The sequence below is a fragment of the Hermetia illucens genome, chromosome 2 (genome assembly GCF_905115235.1).
Source record: "Hermetia illucens chromosome 2, iHerIll2.2.curated.20191125, whole genome shotgun sequence".
NCBI classification, from domain to species: Eukaryota; Metazoa; Arthropoda; class Insecta; order Diptera; family Stratiomyidae; genus Hermetia; species Hermetia illucens.
Genome location: NC_051850.1, coordinates 74,155,927 through 74,170,068, shown reverse-complemented (window position 1 = coordinate 74,170,068; position 14,142 = coordinate 74,155,927). Strand labels below are relative to the sequence as shown.

At 43.3% G+C, this 14,142-nt stretch overlaps 1 protein-coding gene across 8 annotated transcripts in view; it reads left to right on the top strand.

The window, feature by feature from the left end:
- LOC119647923 (nuclear distribution protein nudE homolog) overlaps window positions 1-14,142 on the top strand; it is a 105,350-nt gene that overhangs the window by 47,862 nt on the left and 43,346 nt on the right. For 7 of the 8 annotated variants that reach the window (XR_005248966.1, XM_038049250.1, XM_038049251.1 and 4 more), the window contains one exon: window positions 6,172-6,263. The exons of the other annotated variant lie outside the window; for it this stretch is intronic. Coding sequence is in view for 6 of the 7 variants with exons in the window: in XM_038049250.1 (XP_037905178.1) it covers window positions 6,172-6,263 (92 nt within the window). In the remaining variant the exon portion in view is untranslated. The remainder of the gene's footprint in view (window positions 1-6,171; window positions 6,264-14,142) is intronic. 8 annotated transcript variants of the gene reach the window in all.

The window sequence follows — 14,142 nt, the reverse complement described above, 5'->3', positions numbered from 1 at the left end:
AAATTGGCAAAATTTATCGTGATGTCTAAAATACGATTCTGTCATACAGGCTTTTGAATAAATCGACTTTAGAGGTGTTGGTCTACAAATATTTTTGTTTCCAAAAACTTTACAATCAATGTCATTTGAAGTTGTATAATGCTCATGATCTTTGCTAACTATGAGATATTTTGGGAGATTTTCGATGATGATTACTTTATTTTCTTTTAGGTATGGAAAAATAAGAACTTCGTATAAATCAAAATTTTCTTTTGTGACTATCAATACTTATAACAACATAAACTTTCTTTTTTTTTATAAAAGCTTTTAATTTTTGATCGTTCGTTAACTGTTGGTAATTATTAAAGGATCAATGGCTAAATATTCTTTTTTCCTGCAATTTGCTCAATTGTTCCAAAAGTCGTTCTGGTTAATAAGGAATCTCGAAAGGTTTCGATTTTCATATCAGTAACTTCGAGCTTATGATTTATCTTTGAGTAAAGTTCTGCGTAGTATGATTCTAATCTAATCAGTTTCTCATGCTCATTTGTATGATTATTAGCTTCTTCTATTTCACTGATAATTTCATTTATTCATACACTACAATGCTGTCCAGGTAAACGAAACACCTCGTTCCTTGTAAATCGCTCAGAATGCTATTCATCATCCTCTGGAAGCAGAATGGTGCATTTTTAAGTCCGAACGGCATTCGGTTATATTTATAATGCCCGTACGGAGTGCTGAATGCATTTTTTGGTTTATCAGATTCCTTGACCGGAATCTGATGAAAGCCTGATGTAAGATCAAGTGTACTGAAATATTTGGCTTTCCATAGTTGGTCTAATATTTCGGAAATATTAGGCAAAGGGTACTTATCCGTTATAGTAAGATCATTCAGTTTCCTATAGTCAATGACCATTCGCCACTTGGTTTTTCCCGATGCGTCCTGTTTTTTGAGATTACTGCGGAAGAGTTCCAAGGAGAATTACTTTCTCTAATGGTTCCGTCTTTCAATAATTTGTTTATCTGCTCTTTTACCTCCTGTTCATGTGTTTTGGGGTATCTATAAATTTTGATATGAACGGGTTCCGCACTTCCGATTGTGTCAATAGAATGCACTGCAACCTTTGCTAAATTGTTAGAGTCTACCTCCCTAAAAAAAACTTTGTATTTCTCTATTATTTCATAAATTGGAACTTTTTCTTCTTCATTCATATGCTGATCTTTGGCGACTCTCATTTTTTTCAGGTATTGTTTCTTCTTTAACCTGATGCCCCTGGAATTTATTAACCCTACACACAATATTTAAGTCTCCTGTATTTAGAATGGTTATAGGAAATCTATTAGTTTCGTCGACGGTATGAACACGATTTGAGACGATTAAACAATCAGTTTTAGTTTCGGATAGAAAAACATTTTCTCCTATTTTCCCATCAACGCAAACAAAACGCAAAACTTAATGTCTGCTTGGAATTATGAAATCATCTTTTCCGATTTTGATGTCAACATTTCCGCAACTAAAATTATTGCTTTTGAAATTGAAAGATGCTTCATTCCTTTTAAGGAAATCAATGCCGAAAACGTAATACGTACCGTTCGACAATATGAAATTCTATGCTGTGTGGTATATTCCCGGCTTTCATGGCTTTTCCGTTGGAATTTTCGCTTATTCCTCCATTGAATTTAACTATTTCACATTGGTTCACTTGATATTCATGCACTTGTTCTTTTAAAATCAAGCTCACATCTGCTCCATTATCAATGAGTACCTTGATATATTCACCGTTAACTTTGATAAATATATGCGGACTATTTATCATTTCCTTACCTTTCGAGTATTCTATTCACGGCATTCACTTTAAAATTGCTGCTAGTATTTGCATGTCTTTTGCTAGACTCTTCATTTTCACTATTTGCTGTGTATCCTGTTTTATTTTGGTTACGATTTATAGTATATTATTGTTTTGTTGCTTTTATTCGCTTTACTAAAGTTGGGCTTGCTTTGATTCGATTGTCCACCTGACCTGGAATTTCGCGCTATGTGTCCGAGCTTGCCACAGTTGTAGCATTTTACGGACGATTTCACATGGCTAATTTTAGGTAACCGATTTCTGTTAGAAAAATCCCTACTGGTATTGGTTTTAAACACATTTCGGCGTTCAATTCTGTTTTGAATGCACTTTTAGGAACAAGCAAACAATTTGCAGATTATAACAACAAAATATCCTTATGCAATATGTTGGATGTTTCCTATCTTGACCGGAATCGGACAGCCTTCCGTAGAAGTTGAATTGGTCTCAGTATTTTCCAAAGAAATTAAACAAGTTCCAATACTGCGCATATCCCACCGTTTCCACCGACGTCGAAGTCGAGGTCATTGCTTCTCGAACAATGTTTGCTTCCAGTTTTCTGGAGAAGTTGAGTTACCTCGTAAGAGCTGCTGTGCGTGTGTACCTCGCAAGGGCTGCTATTGCGTATACCTCGTAAGCTATTGCTATCGTGCTATTGTTATTCCTCCAAATCCTTAAAGATGAGCACGCATGTAAGTTTAAGAAATGATCGAAACGGCAGAGCTTTCGCTAGGTGTACAAATGAGATTGAACTTTCTACTTAGCTTGTTTGTTGAAGTTATTGGTAAAAGGAAACCCGATTACTCAGCTGTTTCGTCTGGGTAAATTCCAAACTTAAGTGGAGAATCTATCGTAAACAATTTTGGTTAGCGCATGATGAGGTCACATTTTTCACGTTTTCTCATCAATTCGGCCATTTACCTCTTGGGGTATAGCGCGTCAGCTACACCTGTGCGCCATCGTTCGCGGTTACCTGAAATACGCTTCAACTCTCCTTGCGACGTCCCGAGAGACGCTCGCATTCGACCTCTACTATTCTATGCCAAGTGCCCTTGGGCGACCCACTTGTCGGCCATCTTGGAAGAGTGGATTTCACTGCATGGCATGGCCCACAATACAATTGTCGCTCGTCCTTCATAAGTGACCTATCCAGTGCCACTTTCGTCTTCCAATCACATCGCATACGAATACCAAGCCTGAGCATCGACCAAGTTGTTCGTCTGAAATAGTGTCAGGCCAGCGTATTCCGATGGTACGACGCACACAGGTATTGACGAATGATCACGTCTTAGATCAAAATGGTTAGATCAGTAATGATGCTTTAGAATACGGTAAATTTAAATGAAGAAGACGCATTTGACACTATAACTTTGCTAATAATAGTAGAAATCGTATCAAACTTGATAGTACTATAAGTTTACTTATGACTTCATTTTAGAATTTAGTAAAAAGCATATAAAAATATCATATTGCTCCCATCAAAATACTACAACTCGCAAAAAGTGCTCAACCGGATCAGATAATGAATTGGTTTCTGCAGTTTGAGGAATGATTTGTGGCGTAGGGTTGTAGTATGTGTTTCTCCGATTGGCAATGACTGACGTAAAACCTTACTAAAATGTGTCCGGATAGCTGAGTGGTTAGAGCTCAAGGCTGTCGTACGGAAGGTCGCGGTTCAAATCTCACTGGCGGTAGTGGAATTTGTATCGTGATTTGACGTCGGATACCAGTCGACTCAGCTGTGAATGAGTACCTGAATCAAATCAGGGTAATAATCTCGGGCGAGCGCAAGGCTGTCGTACGGAAGGTCGCGGTTCAAATCTCACTGGCGGTAGTGGAATTTGTATCGTGATTTGACGTCGGATACCAGTCGACTCAGCTGTGAATGAGTACCTGAGTCAAATCAGGGTAATAATCTCGGGCGAGCGCAATGGTGACCACATTGCCTCCTACAGTTCACTGTAGTGTACCGTTACAGTCTTGAATGAAGTGCTCTAACACACTTCAAGGCCCTGATCCAACATGGATTGTTGCGCCAACGATTATTATTATTATTACTCAAATCGATTCGATATCTGTCTATCTGTCACACTCGATTTACTTGGAAACGGCTGGACCGATTGTCACGCAATTTGGTGATAACATGTGGTCTGTGAATCGCTTTACATATAACAAGTAGCGTCATTTTGTATTGAGTTTAAGAGGTGTTCCCATACATGCGAAAGGGAGTAAAATTTTTTTCGCCGAATGTGGTCATGTTGGGTAACTAAAGAAACGGTTCAGTTAGTATTTTTCGAAATTAATAATATTTTTGATACTGGGTGAAACTTAGAGGAGTGAGAGTTCAAAATGTGTGACCCAAAAAATGAAACAGGTCTCGTATCAGAGCCTGTCCAACCGAAAAATTTGAAAAAAATCACAGTGTTGTATATATACGAAATCTAGGCCGCAAAGTACACTCCGTTCCGAGATCTGCACACATAAAGTTAATAGTAGTATATTTTAGAAATTTAACCGGAAACCCTCCTTAAGTTCATGCTAGAAGTAAAAATGGCAGTGGTATAAAGGATAACATAAGGCATAACTTTGGAAAGTTTGAAGGAAATCCAACTATTATTAACAAAGTTATAGAAAGTGAAACTTTTACATTTTATGTGAATTTCGTGCATTCTAAAACGTGCATGATGTCATGATAACATATCGATTTGTCAAAAACACATCAAAGTGAGCTCATTTGAATGAGGGATCGCAAAGAAATATTTCGTTTTATTTTGTTAATCATTTACGTATCAATATCAATTACTCGAGACAGAAATATGTACGTATATGCTAATCAAGCTTTGATGTAGTTCCTAATTCAAATAGATATATTTGTACATTAACATAATTATATGACATTATGAACTTTATTTGAACAGGTATCGGTATGCAGAGTATTTTGGGGCATTATTACATGGACCATATTTTTTTAAGGTTTTTTTTTTTTTGAGGGTATAACATTTTTTTCACCGAATATAGTGATGTTGAGTATCAAATGAGGTCTTGATTAATACTTTTCGATGCTGGTCTTAGTTTTCACATTTGTGGAAAGTGATGATTTTTAACGTATCCATTCTCAGAAACTACCAAAACCGAAAAATTTCAAAAAAATCATGAAGCTGCCTTTATATGGTGTCCAGACCTCAAAATACTCTCCATATCAATATCTGCTCAAATGAAAGTGGTGGAAAGTGATGATTTTTTAACGGGTCCATTCTCAGAAACTACCGAAACCGAAAAATCTCAAAGAAATCAAGAAGCTGCCTCTATATGGTGTCCACACCTCGAAATACTCTCCATATCGATATCTGCTCAAATTAAGTTAATAATAGTATATTACCACATTTTTGGGAAAATTTAGTAAAAACCCCCCTAAATTTCTCCTAGAGTTATAAAAATTTGTAGTAGTATAGCACATAATATGAAGCATATTATTCCCAAGTTTGATCAAAATCATACTATTCCTAACAAAGTTAACTTTTCCGTGTAAATTTACAATATCATACTAAAGTGAGTAGTTTGACATGCTAAATGCATATACATAACGGGCTACGTACAGACGGGATAATTCTGCACTCAAATATACTCACAGAAGAAGCAAACAAAACCTTTCATACCTGAAGCGCCGAGCTTCCGGTTTTCCGATTTGTTCAGATTTTTATGTTGGGTAGTTTCTGAGAACGGTTCCCTTAATTAACTAACCTTTGCAATCAATGCTAACTAACTAACTAATACCGACTTCGGAAAGTATTAACCCAGGCTTTTAATTTGTTACGCCATATAACTACATTCGATGAAAAAAAATTACACTCGTCTTTTGTCTCTTAAACTCAACGTAAAAATATGTTACTGTATGCGAGTGGATTCGCAGGTCCCAGCTTTCTACCGAATTTCATATCATTAGGAATAATAGTTTCTGAGATATAAGGTGTGGCAGACAGACGGACAGACAAGCAATAAACCAATTTTAATAAGGTTTTGTTTTGCAATAATCAAAGTTTAATTTTCTACTCGTACAGCTTTCGTAGGTACGATTCAGAATTAGTTAGAAAATTGATTGCCAATTACAGTTAATCTTCGATAAGTCATACTTATGAGGGAGCCAATAATTTTTCCAGTTTTTAATTAGCAGTTGCAAAGTTTAAATAATAAATCAAAATTACAAAATTTTCGTGATTTCGTGATTACGACTAACCAATTGTTGGACAATCATTGCAATTAACAGCTGAATCAATTATTAGTTGAATAATAAGCTAACGCTGTTACGAACATATTAAATTCATTTTACTTTCATTTTTTCCAGCTCCTGATAATACACTGAATGGCAATGTTCTATCTGCAAGTTCCAGAACAACAGCGTTAAATATTGTAGCTGATATGCTACGGAAACTTAATGTAAGTTAAGCGAAAATATTATAATCTAGAACATTGACTTACATTCCATTTTCCGTTTCTTTTTAATTAAGAATCCCCTGGACGTGCATAAAACTTTTAAAAATACAACTTGTTTGAATTCGATTATCACTTAATTTCTCTATCATGCTCAATTTAATCGAAAGTGATCGACCCGATTGTCACAATGGCCAGTTTAGAGCAGTGCAATTTTTACCTTTTTTATACTTCCAATGAAACACTTATTTTTTTATTATACTAGCTCCTACTAATGGAAGGCCCTGTTTGGAAAAATTCTATCAGGTCATATTTTTTTAATATGAAAGAGCTATTTTTTATCTATTCTATTTGCCTTTGTTTTTGCGAACTAAACTGGATTTATATTTTTTAAAATGTCTCTCTATTGATTAAATTCTAATCAAAAGAGATCATTATTAAGACGTTTTAAAACAGTATATTTGCATTATTTTAAACTCTCAGTAATCAAGAAAAAAATATGTTATGTCCCACATGGTCTTTGAGCTTCGAGAGAATAATATTATTTTCAATTTGGTTCACCAATGCTGTGGAGGGACCTTCCAAACCACCAAAGTGATTGTTATTTTCGTAAGACATGACATTGATTCATCTAAACCACTGAAAACACATTTTGACTTCTTAACAACAATATAAAATCACCTTTACATACTGATCTTCAGTGAAAAACTTATGAAACAAAGGGTAGTCGAGCTAAAGAACATTGCTAAAAAAGAATGGCCTGTCTGAAAGGAATTTAACGGGAAAAATGAATATGAAAAATATATTTTTTGTGGATCCGCAAAATATAATTTTACCCCCAGTATTAATTTGTGCTGATTGGGCTTGGGCTTTTTAAATATTTATACAAAATGATTCCGAGCACTTCAGACACAAAATTAAAAGAGACAGTTTTTGTAGGCCCACAAAAGCTTTTATATACTTTGAAAAAAAATATGAAAAAATAGTGCTGATTCATTAAAAAACAAGTCGGGATACCGGAAGCTGTGCACTTCATGTATAAAGGTTTTGTGTTCATCTTATGTAAGAAACTCTCTATGCACGATTTTCTATTCGTACATAGCTAAGAATACAAAATATTCCTCCATATTTTGCTAAACTCCAAGAAACACATATGTATATATGTATAACACATATGTATATATGTATATATAAAGCCTTAAGTAATGTGTTCATCCTAAATAAACAAACATTGCCTATTGCCGCATGACGATGCATACATATATATGTGTGCATCTTAATTGATCTAACGCATCTTCACACTATGTCGACGTCGATGGAGTGATGTGAGCAACCTAGCTCTGACAAGGTGGTAGTTGTGGCGTGTATCAGGAGCCAGCCCCTTCGGGACCCTGGTCGGGTAGTGTGCATTGAACCGGTGTTAGTAGACCGCGTTGCCCCGAGCGAGCGCTGATCCGTCCGTGAATTCCGGGATCAGCTAAGCGTAGGTCAGGCCCCAGGGAACTGGAGTAGGGGCTGTGTCTCTGAGGGTATACCCGTTCCTGACTATTGCGGCCCGCTTCCTTGCCCACGATGCGCTGGTAAACAACTCAAATGGAGAATAAAAACGAACGAAACGAGGAGATAGTGGAAATGGAGAGTGAGCTGGCTGCGTTTATTCGCAGCACGAAAATGCGCCGTTCGCCCCAGCGCCCAGCGAAGGACGCAATAAGGGTTGAAATACCCGACGAGACATCGGGACGAGCAGACGGAGAGAAAGACTCGGAAAGTGATGCGGCACCTGCAACACAGATAGGAACCCAGACCATACCGCACAGTGCCGAAACTAATAAAATGGTTTCGAATATAAGCCGAGTGGGAGGACTGTCGATTACTCTGGCGCAAGTTGAAGAGGAAAGACCTATTAAGAAATGCACGGCAGTTGTGAAGCACATGCGATCTTCGACGTTCCTCCAGAAAAACGTCGGCAAGGGGGTGAAAAACGGGCTAATGGAACTGGAAGAGCTCCTGGACAGGATTTCATACTATTGGCGAACATGGAAAGTAATACAAAATCCGCAGGAAGCAGAAACAACCGCCCTTCCCGAGGAGAACACCACGAGTACCAAACGGATCGCTGGCAGCCCATTGCAGAGCGAACTTGGTAAAAAACGAAAGGAGGGAGGGACATCTGAAGGAGATTTCACTCAGGTACTCTCCAGGGCTGAAAAGAAGAAGGCGAAGAGGATCAAAAGACAACAACACGTTGCGCCATCAGAAAAAGCTCTGCCTAAAATTAAGGCGGACACGAAGGACGGAGTACCAAAAGAAAAGGTGGGGAGACGAAGGAGGACTAGACCGCCAGCTTTGCTTATTAAGCCGGCGGAAGGCAATACTTTTACGGAAGTCCTCAGCGAAATCCGTTACAAAATCAAACCCGAAGACAACAGAGCGGAAGTGTCTTCCTTACGTAAAACGAAGGGTGGTGGAGTATTAGTCGAACTAGGCCCGAAGACTATAAATAAAGTCACGTTCTGTGAAGCAGTCAAGGGGCTTCTAGGAGAAAAAGCTTTGGTTTCCAGCCTGGAACCCACGTGTGCTTTAGAAATCCGAGACCTTGACTGTCTCACGGAAAAGAACGAGGTAGATGAGGCCATCAAATGCGAATGACCGGAGGTAACCAATGTCCGGATTGGTATCACCTCCGCAAACTCCCGAGGCCAAAAACTCTCTGTGGTGGAAGTTGCCAAGCAATACGCGAGGAAGCTTCTAATATATAATCGTTGGCACAACAATCCATATTGGATCAGGGCCTTGAAGTGTGAGGAAGCTTCTAAACAGCGGTAAAGTAAGAATTGGTTGGGTAGTGTGTAGGATACGAATTCGAGCCGCCCCAACCAAATGTTACAGATGTTTGGATTATGGGCACACATCTCCAAACTGTCGGGGACCTGACAGAAGGGCAACATGCCGTAAATGCGGTCAGACAGGCCATAAAGCGAACACCTGCAATGAAAAGGAAAGCTGCGTCCTATGCAGGGACCGTGGCGCGACTGATGAGAGCATTGCGCACACTGCGTGATCGGGGCGGTGTCCAGTTTTCAGAGCAGAACTGGAAAGAGCTAGGATACGGTCAACATGATTCGCATCCTACAAATCAATATGCACCGGAGTGCAACCGCTCACGAGTTGCTAGCGCAGTTCGCTGCGGAGACCAAAGCTGATTTAGTACTCATTAGTAAGCAGTACCAAAACAAGGGCCCAGTTTCATGGCACCCAGACATATCAGGTACCGCTGCCATCTGGGTTCGGGACGGCACCCTCCTGGGGGTTCTTGCCCAAGGCCGAGGGGACGGGTTTGTCTGGATTCGGTGTTCAGGGATAACGTTTTTTAGTGTCTATCTTACGCCGAATGAGACGATGCCGAACTTTCGTCGGAGGCTTGATGCTTTGGAGGACGCTATCTTAAGCACGGATGGGCGGATCCTGGTCAGGGATGACTTCAATGCTAGGGCACTTGAATAGGGCATGCCTCACACTGATTCCAGACTGATAGTTCTAAACACCGGATCTACCCCAACGTTCCGGCGCCCGGGCTGCGAAGGAAGCATTCCAGACGTAACCTTCGCGTCGGAATCACTGGTGTCGCTGGTGGACGGGTGGCGAGTTCTGGAAGACTTTTCGGCAAGTGACCACCAATACATTGCTTTCGAAGTGGTGGACACAAAGTCTCGGTGTGCACCACCCCAGCGATCTACATGTACATGGAACGTCGCGAAAGTGAACACCGGGAAGTTTGTCGAAACTCTGGGTACAGGTGGGGCCACACTGGAGGGTAATCCTGGGGGCGGTGGCGCCGCAGCTGACACTGTCGTAAATTCAGTTATGAACCTGATAACGACGGTCTGCGGAGCCTCCATGCCCAGGAAGACATCGAGGCGCGGCAAACCTTCTATGTATTGGTGGACAGTGGAAATCGCAGAGCTCCGGAAGGAGTGTCACAGGCTCCGCCGCTTAACACAACGTCTAGGCAACCGGGGGCAGTCATGTACCATAATGATGGAGTACAAATCAGCCAAAAGGAGACTCCGCAGCGCAATAAACAAGAGCAAAGCTCGCTGCTGGCAAGATCTGATCGACGAGGTGAATGGGGTTCCGTGGGGACTCGGTTACAAACTGATAACCCGAAAAATCGTGGCTCTGCGGAAACCCTGTTCACTTAAGGCCGAGCAGATGGACTGCATTGTAAGGGCACTCATCCCTGCACACCCCGTATGGGATGATGTCGTCGGCGCGGAGAGCGCAGAGGACTGTCCACTTTTCTCCATAAAAGAGTTGAAACAGGCAGTCCTCTCCATGAAAATCAAGAAGGCGCCAGGACCCGATGGTATTTCAGCAGAGGTATACAAACTGGTATTCCAACACCGGCCAGACCTACTGCTCGGCACATTCAACGCATTTTCCCTGCTCGTTGGAAAGTTGCGAGGCTTGCGCTGATACCTGAAGGGAAGGGCGACCCCGAATTTCCGTCTTCATACCGCCCACTATGTATGCTTGACACTGCTGGGAAAGTGCTCGACAAGCTTATCAGAAGTAAACTCGCTGAAGCGATACGCGCTGCCGGAGATTTATCTCCCCGGCAGTTTGGTTTTAGAGCAGGAAGATCGACAATTGATGCTGTCATGCAAGTTGTGGACGCCGTTCGACGAGCAGAGGCACATAGCCGCCGAACTCGACAGGTGGTGCTCCTCGTAACGCTTGACGTCAGAAACGCCTTCAATTCCGTAAGATGGAAAGACATTCTAGGCACACTAGACAATACCTTCAACGTGCCGAACTATCTCTTACGGATTTTGAGGAACTATCTGAGGAACCGCTCTCTGCTCTATGAAACACTAGAGAGTCAAAGGTGGATGGAGGTCACGTCGGGGGTAGCACAGGGATTCATCCTAGGGCCGGACCTCTGGAACGCTACCTATGACAGTCTGCTTAAACTCGACATGCCAGAAGAGTCGCGCCTGGTCGGCTACGCAGATGATGTCGCTGCGCTTGTTGCTGGACGCACTGTCGAACAGGCGCAAAGCAGACTCGGCATATTGATGCGACGGGTAAGCGGATGGATGACTACTCATGGTTTCAACCTTGCACTGGAAAAAACCGAAGTAGTCATCCTAACAAAAAAGAGAATTCCGACCTGCGTCCCATATCGTTCGGCGAGTCGATCATCGAGTCAAAATCAGCGGTAAAGTACCTCGGGTTGACTCTTGACTCAAAGATGAGCTTTTCTGAGCAAATCCAAGCAGCAGCGAACAAGGATGCGGCTGGAGTTTCGGCGTTAAGTAGGCTAATGGCAAACATTGGGGGTCCTACGTCTAGTAGGCGACGTCTCCTGATGAGCTCAACGCAGTCTGGCCTGCTCTACGGTGCAGAGGTATGGGCTGGTGCTCTTAACAAGGAGGTATATCGTAAACGCCTCGCGCAAGTACAGAGATGGGGAGCTTTACGGGTGGCATCTGCGTACAGCACTATCTCTGAACCGGCCGTGATGGTGATCGCGGGAGTTATCCCCGTTGCCCTTCTTGCTAGGGAGCGTCAGGCCATATACAAGCGCAAGGGAGGTGGTTGCCCGCGAAAAACGGCAACACAATCTAGACGAGTGGCAGCTCTCTTGGCAAAATGAAACTAGAGGCAGATGGACTGCGCGGCTCATCGGCAACTTAGGTGCGTGGCTGAATGGGAAGCATGGTGAGACTGACTATTTCCTTACCCAATTTTTAAGTGGGCAGTATTACCTGCACAAGATTGGAAAGGCGCGTTCTCCGGATTGTGTGTTGTCGAAGAGATGCTGAGGACTACTGACAGGTGGAACCGTGTTTTTTTTTTTGGGAGTAGGATAGGTGAATGCGTTTACGCACAGAGTGTTGGACTCCCGCAACAGCACGCTGGCGGACTACCAACTAAACACCTCCTTGTCATCAGAGAACTAGCCTGGAACCATTTGACACATTACTTCGGGCTAGCCCTCCCGCTATTCCGGCTTTGGGAATTCCTTTCACCAACGGGAGGGGAGGGGAGGAAGGGAGTTGTTGTTAGTTCAGGAAACCCCTTACCGTCCGATCCCTCTGCCGGTCGAGTTCAATCTTCTTCGTAGTAAGAAGAGCCCGAACATAATGCGCAATACGATTCCAGCTGCCAGCGCTCTTCAGCATCTCTCTGACAATGTTGTCTGGAGAGAGCTCCCCTGTGTCTGCATAAAGCTGCTGGCGGAGGCCGTCCCACCTCTCGCAAGAGAAAAAGGTGTGTTCAGCGTCATCCGCCACTCTATTGCAGAACACCCAATCAGGAGATCGCGCCTTCCCGACCCTGTGCAGGTAAGACTGAAAACCTCCATGCCCACTTAGAAGTTGGGTAAGGAAGTAATCAATCTCACCGTGCTTTCTGTTCAACCATGGGTCTAATTCAATCCACGACACTTCCCGCGCTATTTACATCAACCCGTACAGGGTGTCTGGGGAACAATGCCCGCACAATGCGGTCCATCTGGTCGGTGCTCAATATGCAGGGCTTCCGCAGAGCCTCGATTTTCCAAGTGACAAGCTTATAGCCAAGTCCCCACGGGTCATCATTCACCTCATTAACAAGATTTTGCCAGCCGCGAGCTTTGCTTTTATTTATAGCACTGCGGAGTCTCCTTTTTGCTGATCTATATTGTGCCTTTATGGCACATGCCTCCTCGTTGGCGTACAAACGTTGTGCCAAACAGCGAAGCTTATGACACTCCTTCCGTAGGTCGGCAATTTCCGCCGTCCACCAGTACATAGAAGGCTTGTCGCGCCTGGGGCCTCTCCGGGGCATGGAAGCCTCACACGTCGTCTTTATCAGATTCATCACTGAATTTACGACGGTGTCAGCTGCGACACCACCACCCCCCGGAGTGCCCCCCCAGCGCGGCCCTACCTGCTCCAAGAGCTTCGACGAACCTTCCGATGTTCACCCTCGCGACATTCCACACGCAGGGGGAACGTCGTGTTGGAATGCTTCCTTCACAACCTGGGCGCCGAAAGGTGGCGTGGATCCGGTGTTTAAAATTACGAGCCCGGTTCTCGCCGCCATTTCCAGAATCCGTTTCCCTCTGGAGTCTAATTGAGGCATGCCCCATTCAAGAGCCCTGGCATTAAAATCACCGCCAACCAGGATTCGTCCCTCCGTGCTCGAAACGGTGTCCTCCAGAGCGTCAAGCCGGCGCTGAAAGTCCGGAATCGACTCATTCGGCGTCAGGTAAACGCTGAAAAACGTTATCCCTAAACACCGGATCCAGACAAATCCGTCCCCCCGACCTTCGGCAAGAACACGAAGTCGAACGTCGTCCCGAACCCAGATGGCAGCGGTGCCCGATAAGTCGAGATACCATGAGGACGGGTCCTTGTTTCGGTATTGCTCGCTAATCAGCACTAGATCAGCATTTACTTCCGCAGCGAACTGTGCTAGCAACTAGTGAGCGGTTGCACTCCGGTGCATGTTAAATTGCAAAGTGCAGATCATGGCGTTCGCACCCTAGCCCTCTCCAATTCCGCCCTGAAGATCGCACACCGTCCCGAGCCCGTAGTGTGTGCAACGCTTTCGCCAGACGCGCCACGATCCCTGCAGAGAACACAACTCTCGCTTTCCTTGCAAGTCTTCGCTTGGTGACCCGCTTGGCCGCATCTCCGGCATGCTGTCCTCTTGTCCGGACCCTTGCAAGCTGCTGACTTGTGTCCATAGTCCAGACACCTGTAGCACTTGGTGGGGACTATCCGCATTCGTACCCTGCATACTACCCATCCGATTTTGATTCTCCCGCTGTTAAGGAGTTTCCTCGCATATTGCTCGGGGACTTCCACCACGGCGAGCTTTTGGCCTCGAGCAT